The sequence below is a fragment of the Catharus ustulatus genome, chromosome Z (assembly GCF_009819885.2).
Source record: "Catharus ustulatus isolate bCatUst1 chromosome Z, bCatUst1.pri.v2, whole genome shotgun sequence".
In the NCBI taxonomy this organism is placed as follows: domain Eukaryota; kingdom Metazoa; phylum Chordata; class Aves; order Passeriformes; family Turdidae; genus Catharus; species Catharus ustulatus.
Genome location: NC_046262.2, coordinates 46886750 through 46910207, shown reverse-complemented (window position 1 = coordinate 46910207; position 23458 = coordinate 46886750). Strand labels below are relative to the sequence as shown.

The 23458-nt window shown below is 44.4% G+C and overlaps 1 protein-coding gene across 4 annotated transcripts in view; it reads left to right on the top strand.

Annotated features, from left to right (window-relative positions):
• The first annotated feature begins 1250 nt into the window (after positions 1–1250).
• Positions 1251–23458, top strand: part of MCTP1 (multiple C2 and transmembrane domain containing 1) — a 238027-nt gene continuing 215819 nt past the window's right edge. For 2 of the 4 annotated variants that reach the window (XM_033084917.2, XM_033084916.2), the window contains exon 1: positions 2629–2703. Coding sequence is in view for 1 of the 4 variants with exons in the window: in XM_033084913.2 (XP_032940804.1) it covers positions 1576–2703 (1128 nt within the window). In the remaining 3 variants the exon portion in view is untranslated. Of the gene's footprint in view, positions 2704–23458 lie in introns of all 4 variants that reach the window. The other 2 variants (XM_033084913.2, XM_033084915.2) reach the window with 2 other exon arrangements.

The following is a 23458-nucleotide window of genomic DNA, read 5'->3' as shown; positions in this document are numbered from 1 at the left end:
GGTAGTTAGAAGCTGATTATTTGGATTCACTTAGAGGAATCAAAGTCAGCTGACTTATCTATAATTTTCTAATTTAAATTTTTTTCCTGTAACTATCTTTGACTTTTTTTCTGGTCCTAGAACATCACTTAATAACCAAGACTCCTCAAAAATAACCTCCAGTGGTTCAGAGGTTATTTTGGCTGTTTTCTCAAATATTGTAGATTGAATTTCTGAGGCAGTGATCATTTGGAAGCACACATTTTATCTAAGTACTTTTAATTTTTCTCATATTCTGTTCAGCAAAATTGTACTGTAAAATGCCTGGTTACAAACTTCATTGGGGAAGTTGAATATGGGAGGCCAAATTCTCCATTGTGAGAAGTGTCTTTTTAAATGATACCCTAAAGTGCACTGCACAAAGGTGTGACTCACTCTACATAAAAATATTTCTTTTGCTTGTTTGTTTCCTGAAACGTTAAAGATTTGTTCTTAAATCACACTGATGGTGTGATTTTAATTTACAGTAAATTCACGAATACAAGCCGCACTGAGTATAAGCCGCATCTCTGGGTGTTGGCAAATATTTCGTTTTTTGTCCATAAATAAGCCGCACCCAAATATAAGGCGCTCTGTCGTTCGCAGCGAGGACCCGCGTGCAACAAAGTTGCCAAATAGTAACAGAACGGCGGCAGGGTGGGGTTTACTGGCTCGGCTCAGGCTGTGCAGGCTCGGCCCGCTCGGGCCTGCTGATGGGGCCAGGTGGCCCAGCCCGGCGCTGCTGCTCAGCGGGGCCTCTCGGGGCCAGCCGCCGCTGCCACTGGGCTCGGTCACCACGGCCCGGCACGGCCCTGTGGTGGCAGGCAGGGATGGAGCCCCCCGCTGCCTCCCCGAGCCGTGGCAGTGGCGGCCCGGGTCCCCTGCCACCTCCCAGAGCTGCGGCAGTGGCAGCCCGGGTCCCCCGCCAGCTCCCCGAGCCGTGGCAATGGCGGCGCAGGGCCCCCCCCCATCTCTCCCCTGGGCTGCGGCAGAGGAGGGAAGGAAAGAGCTCTCCCTCCTCTCTCCCCGCCCCCCGTGCTGCCTGCAGGCAGCCAGGCTCCACCTGCAGTGCAACAGAGTAACTATTTGTAACAATCGCAAAACGCCGACTTTGCAGCTGCTCGGGTTGGCACTCTGGCAGGCACTTCTGAGGTTGTAAATATCAGAAAATTATTCACATATTAGCTGCTCCTGATTATTAGCCGCATTTCTGGTTTAGGAGCAAAATCTTAGTCAAATTGGTGCAGCTTGTATTCGTGAAATTACTGTAAAAAAAATTCCAAAAATACAGCGCTGGAGCTACTAGTACAGCATGCTAGGATAAGAAAACTTTTTTTTTTTCTTTAAATTTAAAGAAGACGAGAGCGGCAGACGAGCGGAGGGGTTTTTCCCCCCGTACCTGGCAGGTCCTGATGGGCCGGGCTCTACATTCTGTGCCCACTGCTGCCTTTGAAGGACAGAGCCGGTGACGAGGCCGTTTTTTCTAGTAGCGCTTTCTGTTCGTGGGTGAGCAAATCCCACTGAACCTTCCCTCCACAGCGTTACCGCAGGTAGGGAATGATGCCTGCTGGCTGGAGACCAGCCTCACGTTCCCACGTTCACTCAGGGAGCGGGGTGCTTCCCGGCCCCACGAAGAGCTCACACCCCGCCACCGCATCCTGCACGGGGAGGTCGTCTGCACTGCAGGAAACAGGTGGGGAGGTGGGCAGGGCAAGCCCCCTCCCGCCAAGTCCTCAGGTGCATTGCTGCATGTATCCGTATGTGAGCGGCCGCTCCCTCTGCATCTCGTCGGTAACTTTTTTGCCGGGCTTCGCACCGCCCTCCGCCACCGAGGGAACACCCAGGGTGGCGGGCTTAGGGCAGCAAACTTTCTGCCCAGTTAGGCCAGGGTGGCAGCTTCATCCTTCCTTTATCTTCAGCATCACGGCTGCAGCACCATCCTCCCTCGGGCACGCCACGCTGAGCGGGGGGCGGTGCGGCGGAGCCCTGCGCTCGTTCCGGCAGCGGGCGCCGCTCCGTTTCGGCCCGCCCCGCACCGGAGAGAGGGCGACAGGCTCCGGCGGGCTCTGCTGCTGCTGTCGCCGCCACCGTCGCTGGAGGAGAAGAATGGAGCCGAGCAAGGAGCCCCGAGTGACTACGGGAGAGAAGCCCAGCGAACCAGAACCGGTGGCTTCCTTCCAGGCCCGGCTGTGGAAGAACCTGCAGCTGGGGGGCAAGGGCCGGAGCGGCGGCGGGGGGGCAGCTGCCGAGCGCAGCACTGCAGAGCCCCTCGCCCCGCTGCCCTCGGCTGGCGGCAAGGGGGACCTCCAGCCCAGCAGCAAATGGAGCGGCTTCAAGCGGCGGCGGCAAGTGCTAGACCGCGTCTTTTCGTCCTCCCAGCCCAACCTATGCTGCTCGGCCGCCGAGCCGCTGGAGCCGGCCGGCGAGTCCGGCTCCGCCCTGCGCCGCCTGCGGGTGCACCTGCTTCCCCAAGGCAAAGGGCCGCCGCCCGGCCGCCGCCCGGAGCCCGCCGCCGGCTGTGAGGGGCCGGCGGGTGGCAAGGAGGGGCGCCGGCCCGGGGCGCACCTGTCCCACCAGAAGAGCTCCTCGCTGCCCAGTACCGCCTGCCTGGAGCAACTGCTGCAGGGCTCGCCCGCCGCCGGCAGGATCCAGGACCAGCGGACGGAGGACGGCGACAGCAGCGCGGTGAGTGCCGGCCGGCGTCGCTCCTCTGCGTACTGGGCCGGTTGGAGACGTCGTGCGGGAGGGATAGTAATTCCTGAGGAGGGGAGAGAAGGTGGAAAGGGAGCTGAGGTGAGGCAAAGGACGGCCACGGCTGAGTGCCAGTCCTCCTCCTCCTCCTCGCTCGCTGCTGAAGAGTGCCCTCCGCCTAAGAGGGGAACGGCTCGGGTCCCACCCGCGTCCCGCGTCGGAGCCCTGCCCTCCCCCAGCACTCCGTGACGGACGGTGTGCCGGGCCCGAGTCTGGGCGCACCGCTGCCAGCTGCGCTTCTGCTCCGCTGCGGGAGCGACCTCCCTCAGACCTTCGTTACGTAAACCATGCATGGGAAAGGTGTCTCGGAGGCTGGAGTTAGGCATCTCTCCCTCTCACGCCTTTCCTCAGTGCCTGCCTCCCATGTCTGTGAGGGCCGCCTCTGCTGATGTCTGCTCTTAACATATGCAGCACAGTTTTTCCTCGGGTAACCTGGGCTTTTTTCCTTGTTCGGTTATCCAAATGCGAATTACTATGACTTTTGATTTCTGCAAGACGCACAAACGACGACCAGTACTGCACATTTAATAGATGGTAGGTAATTATTTGGTAGTTATGTTGCCCGACAGAGAGACACGAAACAACTAGGTTGTTTAGTGCGGTGCTTTATTGAGGGCCCTGGGATCTGAGGACTAGTGTCCAAAGTCAGAGCCCATCTTTCCCCTTTTTCGACAGGTTTTTATATCCTTTACAAAGTGATCTACATACAATAGTACAATAGTACACATTCTTCAAGACAATACAGTTACGTAAATCTCATAGATATTATTTCTAAAAAGTCATAAATTCTACACGCTTGTCTACTCAAAACTATATGTTACCCCCCTTTAATCCCCCTTGCTTGTCATCCCACCACCAGAACCCTTTATCATTGATTATACATTAACCTTTATCATTTATTTATTTTACTGTGTTCTGCATGCCCTACTAGATCCTTTAATTATTTATTTTGCTGTGTTCTGCATGCCCTACTAGATCCTTTAATTATCAGTTTGTGGTTCTTAGTACATTCCCAGGGCCTGCTTGTGAACTGCTGCTTTCTAAGCCTTAGCATAACTACTGCTATTGCTATATCTACATTAGCTCTTTTCTTGTTATTTTCGGTATCAGTTACACACTGGGTACTCTCTCATGCAGCTGTCAGTTCAGTCTGAGACCATCGTTCTGGTTGTTGGGAGAAGGCAGTAAACAAAGCCATGACTCTTCCAGCTGTCAGTTTTCAAATTACATGGTGAGGCTACTGTTAATAGGGGCTGCTGAATCTTGGCATAAATTTACAGTAAATTCACGAATACAAGCCACACTGACTATAAGCCGCATCTCTGGGTGTTGGCAAATATTTCGGTTTTTGTCCATAGATAAGCCGCACCCGAATATAAGCTGCTCTGTCGTTCGCAGCGAGGATCCGCGTGCAACAAAGTTGCCAAATAGTAACCGAACCGCGGCATGGTTGGGGGTTTACTGGCTCGGCTCAGGCTGTGCAGGCTCGGCCCGCTAGGGGCTGCTGACGGGGCCAGGTGCCCCAGCTCGATGGTGCCGCTCGGGGATGGCCGCCGCCTCTGGGTTCGCTCACCCCGGCCCCGCTCCCGCCACGGCCCCGGCCGGGCACGGAGAGAGCGGCCCGCTCCCGCCGCGGCCCCGGCCGGGCACGGAGAGAGCGGCCCGCTCCCGCGGCGCCGGCCTGGTCCCAGCGCGGTGGCGGCGGGCGAGCACGGAGTACCCCCTGCTCCCGGCGCCGCGGCGGAGAGCGGGGGCGGAGCCCCCAGCCTCCTCCCCGAGCTGTGGGGATGTCAGCACAGAGCCCCCTGCCTCTCCCCCGCCTGAAGTAGGGAACTCCTCTGCCTCCCTCCCTCCCTCCCCCCCCCTCCCTCCCCCAACGCTGCTGGCGCTGAGCTGGCCCCACCCGCCGCACAACACAGTATCCAATTTGTAACAATCGCGAAATCCTGGGTTTTACTGGCAGGTGCTCGGCTCGGCACCCTGGCTGGCACTTCTGGGGCTGTAAATGTCAGAAAATTATTCATATATTAGCCGCTCCTGAATATTGGCCGCATTTCTGGTTTGAGAGCAAAATCTAAGTCAAAATGGTGCGGCTTGTATTCGTGAAATTACTGTACTGTGAGAAAAGTGCAAAAAATAAGAATATTTTTGGATCTTGTGTAATTCTAAGCAGTCATCCACCTTTTTCAGGAATAACTGACTAATGGATATTATTATAAATTGTCTTGTGTCATAATCAGGGAGAAATGGGCAGCTGAAGTAAAAGGCATGCTCATGTGTTGTCAAAAATAGGCGATATAAATGCATTTGGCTGTTGCCAGAGCAGTACCTATGCTAATGAAGACTGATAATAGTTCTGCAGTGATTTGCAAGTGTACCTTGAGGTCAGTGGTTCTTCAATGTCCCTCTGCAGAATTCAGAGGAGTTCGTCTTCACAAATATGGGACCTAAACTTAACTTTGTGTCATGGGGTTGCTTTGTTTATAATCACTGGCCTGACTGGGAACAACTGCAGTTATCTCTTGTATAATGCTTACAAAGCGTTCAGATCATTGCTTATTGAGATGTGATTATTGTGACAGATGTCTATGAAATGGGCATTTCCCTGCAGTAGTGTATCCCTTCCTCCCTAAACTGCTTGCTCACAAGAATGTATTTGAGTAGTAATTTCACGATTATAAGCCGCACCATTTTGACTAAAATTTTATTCCCAACCCGGAAATGTGGCTTACACTCAGGAGCGGCCAATATATGAAAAAAGTTCTGAAATTTCCAAACCCGGAAGTGCCGCCGAGGTGCTGAGCTGAGCACCTGCCAGTAAAACCCAGGATTGCGCAATTGTTACAAATTGGTTACTCTGTTGTGTGGTGGGTGGAGGTGGGCTCCGTGCCAGGAGCCTGGGGCGGGGAGGAGGTGGGGGGGCTCCCTCCTGCCAGCCCTGTGGCCTGGGGGGGGAAAACGGGGGCTCCGTGCCACAGTCCCGGGGCCCAGGGGAGAGGTTGGGGCTCCATGCTGCTGGCCCCGTGGCTGCGTGGGGAGGCGGGGGGGCTCTGTGCCTCCCTCCTGCTGCTGCTGTGAGTGCAAGCAGGCCCCGTGCCTCTCTCCCGCTGGCACCATGGGGCAGCACTGGGCCAGGGCGAGCGGTCCCGTGATCGTTACTAATTCGTTACTTTGTTGCACATGGGTCCTCCCTGCGAACGAAAATGCAGTTTATATGCCGGTGCGGCTTATATCTGGACAAAGACCTAGATGTTGCTGGCAGCCGGACACGTGGCTTATAATCAGGTGCAGCTTGTAATCATGAAATTACTGTACTATTGTTCGAGATGACAGGACATCATTCTGCTTTAAAGACTGCTGAATCTGTCAATATGAAAATGTGTTACTTTCTTCAGTGTTCTGCCGTTGTGTTTAGTAAAGAATTGTAAATGTTTATTTACAAAAACGGGTCAAGTGCCAGTTGTGAGGGCATTACTCTTGTGTAGAACAAGGTACAGTCATAGCATTTGGAAGAATACTGCTAAATCAAATGAATTTAGGCTTGTTTTTAATTAGCAGGATTATGACTGATTATGCCCAAGTGTTTTCTAGTATTAATTTGGGCTGTGTCTGGATACCAGATATGCTGGTTTTGATAATAAAAAAAGCTTGTTTGTGTATTGGTGAAGTTTGCAGAACTACTGTTTGTGTTGTTTCAGAGGGATGATCTGAAACAGAATAGCTTTTCTGCTACTTCATAATAAGCACATTCACTGCTTTTCTCAACTCTAAAGTATAATCTCACTTGAGTTATTAAATCCAGTTTAATTCAGTAGCTTCATTGAGTTATAGGATGTTTGGGGAAATAAGACTCCAACTATAAAGCATTGTTGATTGTCTTCAAGTGTGCCTGGTGCTCCTCAGTGATCTGTTAACAGAGCAAGTACCTTCCACTGTGAGCAGCTGGAGTTTCCAGTTCAGTGTACCTCAGATATCAAGTCTTGCATGTTTACAGGCTGCATCCCAGAACAGTGAAAAGTCTACCTAACCTCAACCATGGCCTTTACACCATGATTACACGTCTGGTAGCATGAGTTTGGAATAACCTGCATTTTTCAAATCCAAGCTTTACTTTCAGCATGTGCTGGTTTTAACAACTGCAGGGAACCAAACTCCAATCAACCTGTTCCCTTTCCCCTGGTGTCTTCTGACAGTGGAGAGACAATAAGAAGAGATTAAGAGTTAAAATAACAATTTACTAAAATCACAATAACCATATCAGTAGCGAGAAAAGTATGTAAAAAGCAGGCATCCCACTCACGAACACTGGGAACGAAAGAAGAAATGCTTCCCAGAGACAGTGCCTGGTATATCCTCCAGACAAAGGCAATATGGCCATGAGATCTCCAGTGTCTTCATGTTCTCATCCTCCCAGCCTAGTCTAAGTAAGGCAAGCAAACCTCTCTGAATCTTGCATTGTGCTGCCTCCCCACACCACTCCAATAGTTCGGTTCTGCACAGCCTTCTCTGGTCTGCCACCCTCACTCTGCTCTGCTGGGGCTTGGGCTCTGAATGGCTCACTGACCTTGGCTCTCTGCTGCCACTTCTCTCTCTCTCCTTTTTTCTAATGTTCCCTGGAGCAGTTGTCTTGGACTCAGCATTGCTGTTCTTCAGCACCACATCTTAAAGCCACAGCTTGGAGGAATGGGAAAGGGACTGACTGATGGTTATGAAGGAGGGCTAGGTCCACCTGTCTGATCCCAATACCTTCTCCATGGACAGTGCCAAGCAAGATGGTACACTTGCCTTCCTACTCCTTGACTTTTCCTGCTGGGACCACAATCCCATTGGCCCAGTGATGATGTGAGTAGTATGGAATAGTCAGCATTAAAAGCTCCATTCCATTTTTTCTGTAACCAGGACACAGCAGCACAGACTATCAGCAGTGTCTGGATTTTCATCGTCTTTCCTTGCAGCCTTACATGTCCAAGGGTAAAAAAATGTATATCAGAATCATTAAAATGAGATTAAATTACCTAAAAGTAAATCAACATAAAATTCAACTTCTTTTAAAATATATATGAAATTTTATTGAAATAGAGAGCAAGCAGATGCTACTGCCTCTTTTGGATCAAGACTTGAATTTTTTAGCAAATCTGCACTCAAAGAGATCTATTACATATTTAAGGGACATGGTGGAGAGAAAAAAAAATCCCACAATAAGTCCAATTTTTTATGCTTTTAAGCTGAAATAATACAGTTGTCATCAGTGAAAAGGAGCTAAGTTAGTGGATGGGAAGACTTAAAATGTAAGATTTTATCATGAAATGTAATATTTGGCATAATAAAGCCATTTAAATTTAATTAAAAATTAAAAATTATAAATTGAACTCATTAAAATATGGTGTATCAATATTGCATTGAGCATGGACAGTCTTGCAGAAACATAGTTTTTTCAGTTTTGAATAAAGCTTCTGTTGCATTGAATAGGATTAGTATCTTGGCTTGAGTAGAGCTGTCCAAATAGAAGTGTAGTCTTATGCAAACAAACACTACCTATTATATTTGAGCACTAAATACTAACCTAGTTCTTTGCTGAAGATTGAAGATTGAATATTTTTGGAAAGGACATTTTAAATATTAATTGGTAGAAAATGTAGGTTTCTTTTAAACAGTAACTGGAAGTGTAAATATGTGTTTTTAGGAGAAATAAATGAATACATGTCCAATTATACATCATCCTTTTTCCAGTTTCCAAAGACTACGAAACAGGTTTCCTTGGCCAGACTTTTCATAACTGTCCAAATGGCAGCCAATCACTGCTGTCTCTTAGCAGAGATCCATGTGTGTGCTGTATCCTTGAAGGACTGAGATGATGGTGATGGACGCCTCCTGGGGTGTCTGCTGGGCAGGAGATGACAACACTCCAGGAGCAATGTTTCACAATGCTTTCAGTGTCTGAGTGTGCTGCCATGGCCCAAGGCATTTGTTTTTCTATTTGTTCTTTTTAATTTTCCTTTACTTGCCAGCTGGAGCATAAATTTACCTGACAGTACCTGTGCCAGGATGGCCTTTCTCTTTAATGTGAGACATAGCTTTGCATGAAAAGTTTTACGTCACTTGTATTTTGTCACAGTAATTTAGCGAAAACCAGGAGGATGGAAATATTCCTGTTTCTTAAAATTTGCAGTAATAGAGACCCTAGAAGTGTTTCACTGTCTTAATCAAAAAATATGGATCTGGGCACATGTCATATTGAATCAACAGTGAACATGAAAAGGGCTTAGAGAGAGGGTTCTTGATTGAAGGGATGTGCAGGCTACAGTCTGACTGCCACAGTGAGAGCTTTTGTGGGCACTTCTCTCAAGTGTGTTTTCTTGCAAGATAAGAAAAAAACTGATAACAACAAATTTTGTCATTTTGTGCCTCTTAAAATGTGTCCAGGTTGATCCATTACACCAAAATGGTGGTCAGGTTCTTAACCCCTTCCCTCGATGTTTCCAGTTCTTTGAGTGACTATGTGTATAACTTGGAGATGTGGGAGAGCAGGGTTACTGTGGAGGGAAGATGAGGGCTGGCTGGGGCTTCTGCTCAAACTCTAATTTCTTAGTCACAAGGAAGCAAGTTTCATTAATTTTGTGACATATGGAGTTATTTCATTAATTAATTTATTTCATTTCATTGATAAGCAGGGATTGGAAAACAGTAGTCTAGAATATATGATACAGACTGGTAAGAGATGAAATGAAAATCTGGAGATGAAAGACCCAAAAGGGTCTGATTCTTACAGATCTTTCTGATTCTTACAAATAAAGATAATTATTAGTCAATAAAGTAAAAGGGTGAACTGTGTGGTGCAACAGGTGGACCTGCAGAAAGAAAAGTTTAGTGAGCTGGGTTTTACAAGAAGACTCAAGGTGAAGAGCATTGTCTTGTACTGAGATGCTGGGAAAGAGAAAAGAAATTGTGGTGAGTAGAGGAGGTTGAGCTGGCTGAGCTGGGAGGAAGCCTGAAGAGAGAGGAATTTGGATTTAGTGTGGAGTGGGATGCAGAGCCAATAAAGACCAGACCGGCATACCATGTTTCTCTGCCTATACCAGAATGAATCTATAACTGGTTTAGAGCCATTTGAGTCAGTGAAGTTAAACAAGGGAAAAATTTGGTTTGTTTGTTATATTTGGCATATGTCACAGGTAATTGATCCGGCCAAAGAAGGAAAAAAACCAAGAAAAGACAGAAGGCTGAAATGTCAATGTAAAGCTACACAAATAATATCACCCAAGAGGATCTTAATTGCTACTTTAATTTCACTGAGAAAGATGAAGGTGGTGAGAAATTTTGGAAACTGCTGACTGTCAAGGATTAATTATCTTTTCCTGACACAATGCCAGTGCAAAACAGAAAGAGTTGCAGAAAGCTAATTTGCACAGGTATATGGAACATGATTTGAGGGCAGCATAATTCTAAAAATTAAGAGGTAAATATTTTAGAAAACTGGACAATGCTTGCTTTTATGCATGGGTTGTGGCCACAGGGATGTGGTCACTGACACAGGGAATGATAGATGAAAAGATGTTTAGGCTGGGTGGAAAGACCACGGAGCTGGTTAAGTTACATAGAAATAGCAACCAAGAGTAAAAAGCTGTTGCTAAAGTTTGTTCCTTATAAGACAGCTGTGGCAACTGATCAAAGCTATTTGTTTCTCCAACAGTTTGGACATGTGATTTTGTTACAGGATGTTCTGCATTGCCCAATTTTTCATTGTATTAACCTCTAATAAAAGATTAATCTTTGAACAGTTTGGGATGTACTAATCTGTTTCTTGTGCTCTGTCAACATCTGGCCATACTGTCAGTTTACAGTGCTTTAATACAGTGTATATATTACTGGAAGAGAAATCAAGGTATAGCAAAATAGAGTTGTATTTAATTATATCTTGAATGACCTTTGCTTAATTAACTAAAGATCTGCAGAGTTTTCAAAGTGAGCTACATTATGTTTCAGAATTGGCCAGTTTGCAATTATCCTCATGTGAAATATTTAGATATTTTAAAGTGAACTAATAGTAGCTGTTGACTTACTATGACTATCTATGACCTCATTTAAACTTTATTTTCTCTTCTCCTCACTCTTTGCATTTACTGCCCATTTATAAAGCTATTTATAGTAAAATAATTATATTGAGAATATAATTATTACTATTGAGAATAGCGGATGTTTGGAGGATAGGAATTGCCAGAGTCTTTGCACTGAAAGATCAAAAAAATGCTTATTTTGTAACACTGCTCTGAAGTGTTTAAGTTTCAGGGGTTTTATCTGGATTTCAAGTGACTATGTCAAAACTCTTGCTTCAGTGTACTTCAGAATGTATATTTCATATCCAACAGACTCATGATGAAATTTTAAAATTTAAAAATACAGATACGTAAACTTGGTTGTAGCATTAAACTTTCTTTTTTCCCAAGAAATGCTGGAAAATGTCCCTTCCCTCTTTTTAAAATGTTGAATGCAGAAAGTCAGTCATTCCCGTAAGACTTATCATCAGTTACTTTATTGTTGTGGAGAGAATTACAGTAATTTCATGAATACAAGCCGCACCAATTTGACTAAGATATTGCTCCTAAGCCGGAAATGTGGCTAATAGTCAGGAGCGGCTAATATGTGAATAATTTTCTGGCATTTACAACCTCAGAAGTGCCAGCCAGAGTGCCAAGCCAAACTGCTGCAAAGTCGGCATTTTGCGATTGTTACAAATTACTACTCTGTTGCACCGCGGGTGGAGCCTGGCTCCCTGCAGGCAGCACGGGGGGCGGGGAGAGAGGCGGGAGAGCTCCCTACCACAGCCCGGGGGAGAGATGGGGGGGGGCCCCACACCGCCATTGCCGCGGCTCTGGGAGGCGACGGGAGACCCGGGCCGCCCCTGCCGCAGCTCGGGGAGGAGATGGGGGACCGGGGCCACCACTGCCGTGGCTCTGGGAGGCGGCGGGGGGCTCCGTCCCTGCCTGCCACCACAGGGCAGCACCGAGCCGTGGTGACCGAGCCCAGTGGCAGCGGCGGCTGGCACCCAGTGGCCACGCCGGGCGGCAGCGCTGGGCTGGGCTACCTGGCCCCGTCAGCAGCCCCTAGCGGGCCGAGCCTGCACAGCCTTAGCTGAGCCAGTAAACCCTGCCCTGCCACCATTCTGTTACTATTTGGCAACTTTGTTGCACGCGGGTCCTCGCTGCGAATGACAGAGCGGCTTATATTCAGGTGCGGCTTATTTATGGACAAAAACCGAAATATTTGCCAACACCCAGAGATGCGGCTTATACTCAGTGCAGCTTGTATTCGTGAATTTACTGTACTTTCTAGTGTTTTAAAAAATATATGACTAAAACAGTTTTAAAACTGCCACTATGTAATTTAGCACCCAGGTTTGTAGGACGTTGTGGCTTAACTGGTGTGTCTTTTTTTGGTGGGTTTTTTTTTTTTTTTTTTTACTTCTTGGATAAATTTCTGGTCTTTGGCAAGATGACCGAGAATTCACCATTGATTTGAAGACTGTATTTGCCTTTTCCTCTCTAATCTTACTATCTATCCTAGATCTTGGATATTAAAAGTGTCTTCTAGGAAATTTTGAGAGGGTAGCTATAATGTAAGCCCTGAAGCTTTTAAGATTAAAAAAAAAAATTTTCTCTTCCTTGTAAAAAAAGGCAGAATTCCCCCAATTCTTATCTCTGGTAGACTTAATTTATCCAAATGACAAATTAGATCACCTTTTGTCCAGTGTGGAAGTTTATTTTTGTGAAGTTTGTGTTCTCCTCAGTCTATGTTCCATTCAGTGTATTTCTGTAAGGGTAAACTGATGACAAACCGCAGCAAGTGCACCAGAATGATCTGTCTGAATTTGCATATATTGAAGTCTTATACGGTAGGTGATTGTGCTGGTTTGCAGGTAAACTAGCAGGAGAAATTAACTCCACACAAATACCTTGTGAGAGATTTCAAGTTGGAGTTACAATTTAATAAGGAAAATTACAATCAAGGCAGAAAGTTGAGAAACACGGCTCAAACTGACAGAGTACCACCTGGCACCTGTTGGTCAGGGCTGGTGGTTGCAGTCCAATTTAGCTGCAGGGCTGCTGAAATGATGGTTGATGCCCATTGGTGATAGTTGTCCTCCCAGTCCCCAAACCCTGGATTACATATGGTCAGATTCAGCAGGAATGTTCAGTATCTTCCCCAGGGTGGGGAATTCTTCAAATGAATAATATAATCCTGTCAGTCGTGGGATGTTTTGGGGAGTCCTTGATGACCTAAACCGGAATAGCTGCCCACTGGGGCTGTTGAACCATTATGGCCCATTGGCAGAGATGACCCCCTTAGACTGGGTGTCCTTATAACTGCGGAGTCAATATGTGAAGGCAAAGAAATGCTGTCCTGCTGCTCATGGTTTAACACCCAGCTTGCAGCCTGGCGGGTGCACTGAGCAGCTGTTACAAATGATCCACCATTAACAGTTCATCAGGAATCTGTAGGTGGGTGTGGAATACATAGTTTGGCTACACCCATATGGGCGATCTTTCTCCTTTAACTGTGACAATGATTCATAGCTTACCTGCAAGCCAGAGGTTTCATATTTCAAAGGCTTAGGAGCAATGATACAACATCACTGTCATTACACCTAGTATTGAAAGGTTCAGTCTCAGTGTGAGATGTGTGGTCTGGGGATAAAAAGATTGCAGTACTGGTATTTTTGTCTGTAAAGGCACCTCATGTTTCATGTGAGTGATTCTTTTGGTGAGGAGGAAGACTATGTCTTATCGAGTCAAGTAATTAATAAGGATGGTGAGCAGTCTTAGTCTTGTTCCTTTGTGCTCTGCTTGGCTGTTGCTGATTTGCTTTTGTGTGTTTGAGCAAATAAAATAATCACAGAGTAGATTGTATTGGACCTGAAGGAACATTTTAGTGGTTTATTAACTGATGGATATAAGTACCGTTACATAGATAATTTGACACAAAGGGATTTTTTTAATAATTAGGATAATAATAATAATAATAATAATAATAATAATAATAATCTTGTAATATATTGAAATGGTGGGATTAGAATGTATCAAGTTTTTGCCAAAGACATTCTTAATTTTCTGAGAGCTCCCATGAGGTTGCAGCTTGGAGCCTTGCAGGCACTCACATCATCGTGAGGGGCAGAAGTAAGGGATTTACTTTTATGCAAAGAAGGTGGATGTGGCTTTGGGTGGAAAAATAAGGCACCACGTGGAGGATTCTGCAATTTTGTTCCTTTTTTCTAGGGAGTAAGCGTTGAATGTAGTGGTGGGGTAGCTCCAGCTCCAACTGTGGTGCATGGGGTTCAACTCAGTGAGCATTTTGCATGCAAATCACCCTCTCCATACAGTTACTATTACTATTGTTGCTGTTAATGTTTGTTTTCTTATCACATTGCTGTTCTCCAGTAAATGGTCATCTCAACCTGTCTCTGCCTTTTGTCCCTCTTTCTGGCTTCATAAGGCTTAATTTCCAGCTGAGTTTCAACCAATGTTTAAACAAAGGGTTGAGATAACAACAGATCTATTCAGAGCCAGTTGGAAAAATTTTTGATCTAACTATTTTTTGTGATAGGTACATAGCCGCCTGGTTACAATGTTGCTTGGTCTGTGCATGTGTATGTGGTACCTAACTCACACATTCTTGTATGTGTTCTTCATAGTACTCTTTTTCAGAATGGGGAGAGGGATCAGAATGGCTTTGTTGCTGTACTGTGTCATGCACTGTATGACATGATAACATTAAGGGCAATGAGGATCATTTGGGATGTGTATTCAGTGCTGCTCGTCTACCTGGCCTTCTAGGAATTAATAATTGTACCCAGTTTTGGGGGGATGGAACAGGGGAGGATAAATGCAGTAAACCCATGGACCAGTTAGCATAGAACAGGATGCAAAAACAGGATCTGCAGTGCAGCCAGGGTGGTCCTTCCTGGATCTCTGGTAAAAATTATCCACAGAGACTCAAGGGCGACTCCTGGGTTTCTGGAGTCAGGGATACAAAGGATCCGGCTTGCTAACCCTAACTGAGATCCTTGCAGTTAATTGAAGGGGTTTGAGCTGCTTCAGAAGTGATTGGCACCAAAGCAGAGCTCCTCCTGGCACCCTGACTGCCCGTGCTGGGCTGGATGTTCACAGCGGAATTCTCTAAAACACATCATGCCACTGTAATATATGTTGTTATAATTCGTGTTTATATAAAAAGGTTGTATGAAATAAAATAGAATAAAAAGAACCTCTCAAACACCAAGCACCCGTGGCCATAGACAACGGCCGTAATTAGCATATCAACAGACCTAGCCGGCGATCTCCACAACGGACAGGAAGAGATCATCGATAAAATACCTGCCTAAGTACTAGTCACCTCCTATAGTCCCCACAAGCGAGAAGACAGCACTTCATTACACATCAATATGGAGAAGACACAGCCTTCATCAGCATGCAGGAAGGTTCTTTGTACAGAGCAGCACCAGAAAAAGGATTTAATCTAAATATGAGAATCTCGCCTCAGGCCAGAAAAAACTGTATAAAGCTGGACTCTCTGAGGTGGTAGTGTGTGAACACAGGGGGGATCTGATGCAATAGAGGTCAGATCAGCGTGTGTGTCCACCCAGTGCCGACCCCGGGCTCGACGCTGTCGTGTTTTCGCTTGTGGCTTCCCAGGACCGTATTTTCGGTCGCAAAAATAAAAATTGCTGTTTTGCTATTTAATTTGACTTGATTCGGTTATTATCTATAACACCACTGATACTACTTGGAGTATGTGGATTGCTCTGACCATCCAGTGACCTTGAACAGGAGACAGCCATCGCTCAGGGATCTTGGAAATTATCATGAACCCAAACGTGAAAATTTTGGATTATTATCAGAAGAGCAGAAGGAAAAGGTGACATGTGCTGAAGATGCCTCACCACATAATCAACTACAAGAAAATAAAAAGAATATATGCTCCATTTTGTGATGGTTCCTACTCTGTTATAGGAGTGTATCGAAAGTAAGAAGCTGTTGTTACCTCTATTCGAGGCTTCTCTGCTCACTGGCAATTCTGTAGCAAGTCAAGCCTGTGATAGGTAACATGAACAGGATAAAAGATACGAAGAGGCTCTTTCTCCCAAGGTTTTCCTTGGTTTATTTCTTCATGGTTTCCAGGGGACAAAGAGGAAGTTTCCCAGAGGCTGGGGTCTTTTCTAGGGTTAGGAAAAGGGGAGGGGAAACTTGGCCACCTGCCAATAGGGTAGCAGAGAGTATATAGGGACAGTCCATAGATATTACAGGGGTCACAGGAGTCAAGGGACATACCATTCTTAATACATCTTGGGTACAGGGTTACAATAAGCTATGTTATGGAGTCCTATAGGGCAAGTCACAGAAGCTTTGGAGGGACAAGGAGCACCAAGTGAGGTTGCAGAGCTGAAAGCCATCCAGCTGGCTTTAGATATCGCTAAGTAAGAGAACGGCCAGTGCTCTACCTCTACACCGACTTGTGGGTGACAGTAAATGCACTGTGGGGGTGGCTGGACCTATGGAAAAGGACCAACTGGCAGGACAGAGGTAAACCCCTCTGGGATGATGAACTATGGTGAGGCATCATTGGCCAGGTAGAGAAGTTGCCTGTAAAATACATCAAGTAGATGCACATGCGTCCAGGAGTTGGGCTACTGAAAAGCATCACAGCAATGGATAGGTGGATTGGCTGCCAAGATTAAACTGCTCAGGTGGATCTGGACTGGCAACATAAGGGTGAATTGTTTCTTGCATGATGGCCTCAGGGAAGAGCTGCAAAATAGGGATGGGCTTGTGATCAAGGGGTGGGCTTAAAAATGACAGTATGTCCCAGGTTATCCATAACTGTGAAACATTCACTGAAATCAAGCAGCTGAGCAGGTAAAGCCACTGTGGTATGGTGAATGATGGTTGACATAAATATGAGGAGGCCTGGCAGATTAATTACATCATACACCATACAAGGCTGCCAAGGCAATTGTTACATGCTTACAGTGGTTTAAAGAACCACTGGATGGCTGGAGATGTACCCTGTGCTTTATGCTGCTGCCTGAACACCATTTTAGGGTTTGAAGTCCAAGTCTTGTGGTGACTTGGCACCCCAGAAAGAACTGAATTGGACAATGAAACTAACTTTATAAATGTTTCAGTGACACCTTGGACAGAGAGCATGGTACTGAGTGGGAGTCATATTCCCTGTGACGCAGTACCCAGTGAAAAAGTTGAATGATAAAATGGACTGTTAAAAACCACACTGAAAGAAGTGGGTGTTGGACCTACATTTAGCAAAAGTAGTCTGATTAGTTAACACCTGAGGCTTTAGCACTTGAGCCACTTCTGCATCCACATGCTGTAGAAGGGGATAAAGTCCCCATGATACATATAAAAAATGTGTTAGGGAAAACAATTTTGATCAGTTCTGCCTCCCATCTGTGGGATATTTTTTGCTCAAGGACCTGTATTTACTTGGCAGATAATGCATAGGGTCATGAAAAGACAATGTGTATTGGGAGATTGGGTTTGTGATTGAGAAGAGTCTGTAATGTTGAACTGTGTGAGTAGTGTTTGTTGCTGAATGACCCTACTGCTATATGTCATAGCTACTATGGACAGTATGTGTGGGGGAGATGCTGGAGTGGTTCTTGGAAGATGTTTTTACAGTTGATATCTTGCTACCTGCTTCTGACTTTAATTTCTATGTTTTTTGAACACATAGAAATAATAAATGTTCCTTTTCCAGGTTAAGTAAAGGTAGCCTGCACCTTGGACAAATCCAGTAAATTGGTCCAAATCGGGTGGTAATTGACGCGCTATGAAGTCACAAGTCCTGTCCCTACTCACTATCAGCTATCTAACAGGCTTGTGGCTGCCCTACATCCCCAGCTACCGTCTTAATTTATTAAAATATGAAAATAAAAAAGCATATAAAAAACTACAAAACCACAAAAAATTGCAAAAATACTACCAAAAAAAGCTATAAAAGGTTTCAAAAAACAATCTAAAAAGTTACAAAAAAATCAACTACAGTAATTTCACGATTACAAGCTGCACCTGATTATAAGCCGCACTTCCAGGGTGTCGGCAACATGTCATTCTTCCTCCATATATAAGCCGCACCAGATTATAAGCTACACTTTTGTTTGCAGTGAGGATCCATGTAGAACTTTCACAAAGTTGCCAATTAGTAACAGAATCGTGGGATCGCGGGGTTTACTGGCTCGGCTCAGGGCCGGGCAAGCTCAACCTGCTCAGGGCTGCTGACAGGGCCAGGTGGCCCAGCTCAGCGCTGCCGCTCAGTGGGCCCGCTCAGGGCCAGATGGATGGCACTGGTGCTGCCGCCACCACTGGGCTCAATCGCCCCTGCCTGCCACCTGCACCGCCACCGCTGCATTTGCTCACCCTGGCCTGGCACTGCCAGCCCTGGCTCTACCGGGCTTCCCCGCCTCTGCCAGCCAGCCTCTACCAGGCTTCCCCCCATCGGCCCGCTGCTGCCAGGCATCCCCGCGCCAACCCCTGCTGGGCTTCCTCGCCTCTGCTTTCAGAACATTGTTCATATATAAACTGCTCCGGATTATAAGCTGCACTTCTGGGTTCGAAACAAAATTTTAGTCAAAATGGTGCGGTTTCTAATAGTGAAATTACTGTACTTCGGATTACATAATTTTCTGGCCCTACTGGCAAACATATGTACAATGTACACAGATGACAGGAGGGCTGCCGTGGATGAAATCCTTGCAATTTTCTCTTGCCTCGATTTAGAGAGGCCAAGAGCTCCCAAAAGTTCAAAGTTTCCCTGGTGCCATTTCCCCTGCGCTCCAAGGTGGAAGCCCACACATGCAACGTCCTTTGCATTGGTGTGGTCTCGTACTTCAGATTCCAACTGTTTGTACTTGTTTACAGTACAAACTGAACTCCATCATATTTTTATGTTATCATTTAGCAAGACAAAGCCAATAAGAATAAATAACTTTGTTTTTTTAAATGAATACTTACAATTGATTCTGGTAAAATCTACGAGGCTCTACTAAGCTTTGATGCAGAAATTTCTGGACTAGAGACAGGTTTTATTAAAATTGTGTCACATTTTTCTGATGTGCTAATGTATCACAAAGTGTTATTTTTGTCTTTGAAAGTTTTAAGTAGACAAGATTGAATAAGGAAAAGCAATAAACTTCAGAGGAAATCCTGACAATAAGTGCGACCAAGATTTCTGACCAAAAAAAAGTGCCAAGAAGGAAGAGCAAGGAAGGCAGAAGTGGTATTGATAGAAAGTCAGTCATGTTGAGACAGGGGCCTATTTGTTCAGCATTAGGAGAGCTCCTGCTGGATGTCCTGAAGGATTTGAAAGGAGATAGCTAAAAAAAAAAAAAAAAGAAAGAAATATTCTAAAAGCAAAACCAATTGAAGTAAGTTTATAAGTTGACCTACACTATGCCTGAGGAGAAGCATAAATCCACAGGATTTATTTTACCAGTGAATGACACAGCCAATCTGGCACTGCAGGATTTTTTTGCAGTGTGGGATATGTATGTAAAGACATGAGATTGACTTCCCATCAACCACAATCTATTTAAAATCTAGGGTCAAGAAATAAATGAAGGCATTTATAGAAAAATACTTTAAATGATGGGAAAAGAGAAAGAGTCTGTTTTAATGCCAAATAGTATCATTTATTATTTAAAGGATAATTAAAATGATTAAATATTGATAAAATTGAAAATCAAAAATTCTGCAGTACCTTTCAGTGGTATGCACTATTAAATACTGGAAGAAGTAGAAGAAAGGAGGACTTCTGTACTTGAAAATAAATACCTAAAAATAAGTATGTGGTATTAAAAATGAATAGATTGAAACACATTTAGACCAAGAAATCTGATGATAGACTCAGGAAAAAAGTATGTACCCTAAACTTTGGTAAGCCATTATAAAAAAAGTAACTTTTTCTGAAATGTGGTTCCTGACAAGTTCTATGACTAAAATCTGGTATTGTCAAAACATTAAATAAGTTAGAAGAGATGAGAGATATTTTGCACATTTTTTGTACAGATAAATGCAGTCAGAGGATTCCAAATATGAAAATGCTTATGTTGTTAAAAAGCTTAGAGTTTTGATATGCAAATAATGTTTTCATATTAGTAACTAGTTACTACTTGCCTTTGACCCTTTATTGAAAGTGTGAACTCAAAACACTTTTCATGTATTTTCTTTTTGTTTTTTAAGGTCAACACGTAGGAAGCAAAAGAAAGGGGAAAACCCCAAGCTTTAAAAGGGGTTTTTTCTTATGTAATTTTTACATTAATATTTAAAAAAGAAACCTTCAGAAGAGTCAAACAGCAAAATCAAGGATTCAAATGATCCTTTATTAGTTAAAATGTAATGACACATTTAGGACCCTGGAGATTGGGACATTTTTATGAGTAATATAAACAGGTATTTGTCATATTGGGAGCTCCTCTTAACATTTTCATACTGTTTTTATCTGCCTGAATTCCTGTTTCTATATGCTCAGATCTTTCTGAGCTTATTTTAAGGTCACAGCTTATGTTGAGCAGCCAGACCACAGTAGGAAGTCAGATTGCTGCACAGAATGTAAATGGCAGAGCTTGTGCCTTCTTTACTTTCAAGGCAGACATCACTCAGACAGTGCTGGGAGTATATTTGTAAATTTCAATTCCACAGGCTTAAGCTAATCTTATGTTTTTTTGGCTACAAGAAGTAGGTATTTACCTTTGCTTTAGACCTGAAAGACAAAAGAAGTGGTGGGTGAAGGAAGAAGCGCTGTTAGGAACATGCACAAATACGTGTGTGCTTCCAGAAGTATTCTTGGGGCTTTAAGGAAATATAGGAAGAAAAAACCTTGCAAAAAGGGTTTTAATGGGTTAGTTGAAGTAATTGCATTACCTGCTTCTGATGGGAGCCTGTGTCAACTTTTCTGTCACAGTACTCCTCATCATCATAAGTAACTTAATAATTTAATAACTGGTTTTCTCTTTGGTTTTTAGGGATTTTAAAATTTATTTAAAAATATTTTTCCCCTGCACTTTTCCTGTACTGTGGTAAACCTTATGGGTTTGTAGATTCCAGTAGCATTAAGGCTGCTCTGTTAACAGGTTTCTGTGGGAGGGATGCTAATCTAACATGTTGGGAAATCTACTGGGAAGCTCTGTGAAATCATTTCACCAAGTCTTGTTTTTCTGGTTCAGTTTCTATGGCAATACTATAGTTTCATCAGTGTAGTGGTGGTAAAGGCAATTTAATTATTAAACATTAGCTTCTCCATTGAGTATTGTAGCTTCAACAATAAGGATTTTGGTTTGGGTTAACCAGCACAAGTACAGCTACAGGTTCTCTTGGCAGCTTATCCAGCTGGGGCTAAATTTAGCTCCACAGCTGAGCTATGTAGGTAGCCTGAAATAAATCTCAGCCATCGGCAGCCACCAAGGTGCATGATACCTAAAACACGCCATTTTCACCAAAATTAGGAGGCATGATTCTGCTTTTGGAAAACTGTAGAGTTTATGGTTTAAAATGATAATAAATGCTGCACTTTGCAGTGTTGCAACATCCAAAATGAAGTGCAGTACAAATTTGCTTTATTAGGTAGAACAGAGTCTAAAAAATACCCACCTTTCCTTAAAGGAGCCAAGTCTTCCACTGCATAAGTTTTAATGTATGGCTTTGACCTTAGCCTAATATTATGTACATATTTAAACAGATGCATAATTTTAATAATAATAAATAATAATTTTCCTCATGCAGTATGAGTGAGTACTCTTGTATTATTTGAACTTGGAAGCTAAGTAACCTAATTATCTATTTACTAACTAACCTAACCAAACCTAGTTCAGATTTATTCTACTGATAGATTTCTGGATCTTCCATGTGAAGTCTTTTTTGGAAACAATTAGACAAGTGTGTGTGTACATTCTTATCACAGAATCATCTAGGTTGAAAAAGATCTTTGAAGTCATCAAGTCCAACCCAACACCACCTTGTCAACTGTGGCATGACATGAAGTGCCATGTCCAGTCTTTCCTAAAACACCTCCAGGGATGATGACTCCACCACCTCCCTGGGCAGCCCATTCCAATGCCCCATCACTTCTTCTGTGAAGAGTTTCCTAATGACAAACCTAGACATTCCCTGGTGTAGCTTACAGCTGTGTCCTCTTGTCCTGTGAGATGTGTTTACATGCAGGAGTATGCATAAGGTATTTATCATTTGTGTACGTCACTGCTACAATAAAAGAAACGTGAGGTGTCACTGCACTTCAGTAACATGGCATTAGGAAGTCTGTGTCTCTTCTCAGTGGCATGTCAATGGGGAAAAATTCCACAGGCAGAGAGGAAAGAAAAAACCACCCCCCACCAATTATTCAAATAAGAATGAAAGAAATTTAGTGGTTTCATGTAATAAATCTGGTATATTTAAGTACAGCATATGGCTTCAGACTGAACAGAAGTCCATAACTGATGCTCTTGTTGGCATACATCTGATAATATTGTTGAAGCCTATCAGAAAAGGAATAATGAATGCTAGGGACATCTATTGAAAATGCCTCTGAAAAGTGTGATTTTTAAATGGAAGGTATAGTCCTCTCCCTGCACATTAGAGTTTCATATCTTGTAATGGTCTCTACTGAGCTTGACTGTGCAGCTGGCACACTGAACCTGTCCTGAGCCAGCCTGGTGAACCTTTGTGGGCAGGAGGCCTGCTGTGGTGTCCTGGGGTGATGTTATGTTGACTTGTATCCCCAATCGTGTGTTCTGTTTAAGTTTGTTTTGCCTGCTTATCAGTTTGCTCCCCTCCTCCATCGTCTGTGCTTAGGGGAGGCTAGCTCTGCTGGCTCAGGCTGGCTCTGGCTGCTTACTGGCTTACTTGCTCGCTTTGCTTTGCTTAGCTTTGCTTAGCTTTGCTTGCTTAGCTTCACTTGCTAGTTTTAGTTTTGCTAGCTTTTGCTAATTAGTTACTTTGGTTTAGACAGTCCAATCTCTTTCCCAGACTGTTTTTTGTTCTTTCCTTTTTTCCCTTTCTGTATACCTTCTGAAACTGTTTGGACCGGACCTGGCACATCGAGGAATACCAGGACTCTGCAATTTGAGATCTGCAGTCATGCCCAGCACCGGAGACTGACACCACCCACAGGAGACATTTTCTCAGTTTGTCACCCTCTCACACTGGTGAAAGAGTTTTTTTTGTCATCCGGGGTTGTTAATGTTCTTCTCTTGTGTTGGGGAGTGTTTTGTTTAGTTAATAAACAGGTTTTTCCCACTTTTTCCTCTGAGGAAATTCTTCTCAACCTGGTGGTGGGGGAGGAGTCTTGGAGGGTTTGTTTTTTTTCTGGGGGCTCCTCCAGGAGGTCTTCCCTAAATTTGCCCTAAACTAGGACATGTGGCAGGAGAGAGGAAGCAGGAGGCAGAGCAGAGAAGGTGCCGAGGAGAGTTCTGTTACCGTGCTTTGGATGTTAGTGAGTTTATGGTGAGGGCATGAACGGGAGATTTAGGGCATAAACCTGGCATTCTCTTTTTGTGCTAGTGACAGCATTGCTGGGAGCTGATGAAATACTGCACATTATAGCTACTTTTTTTTTTTTTTTTTTTTGCTGATTATCATTCAAACTCATGTTAAGATAGTCATGTACAAAAATTAGTAAGTTTTTAGCA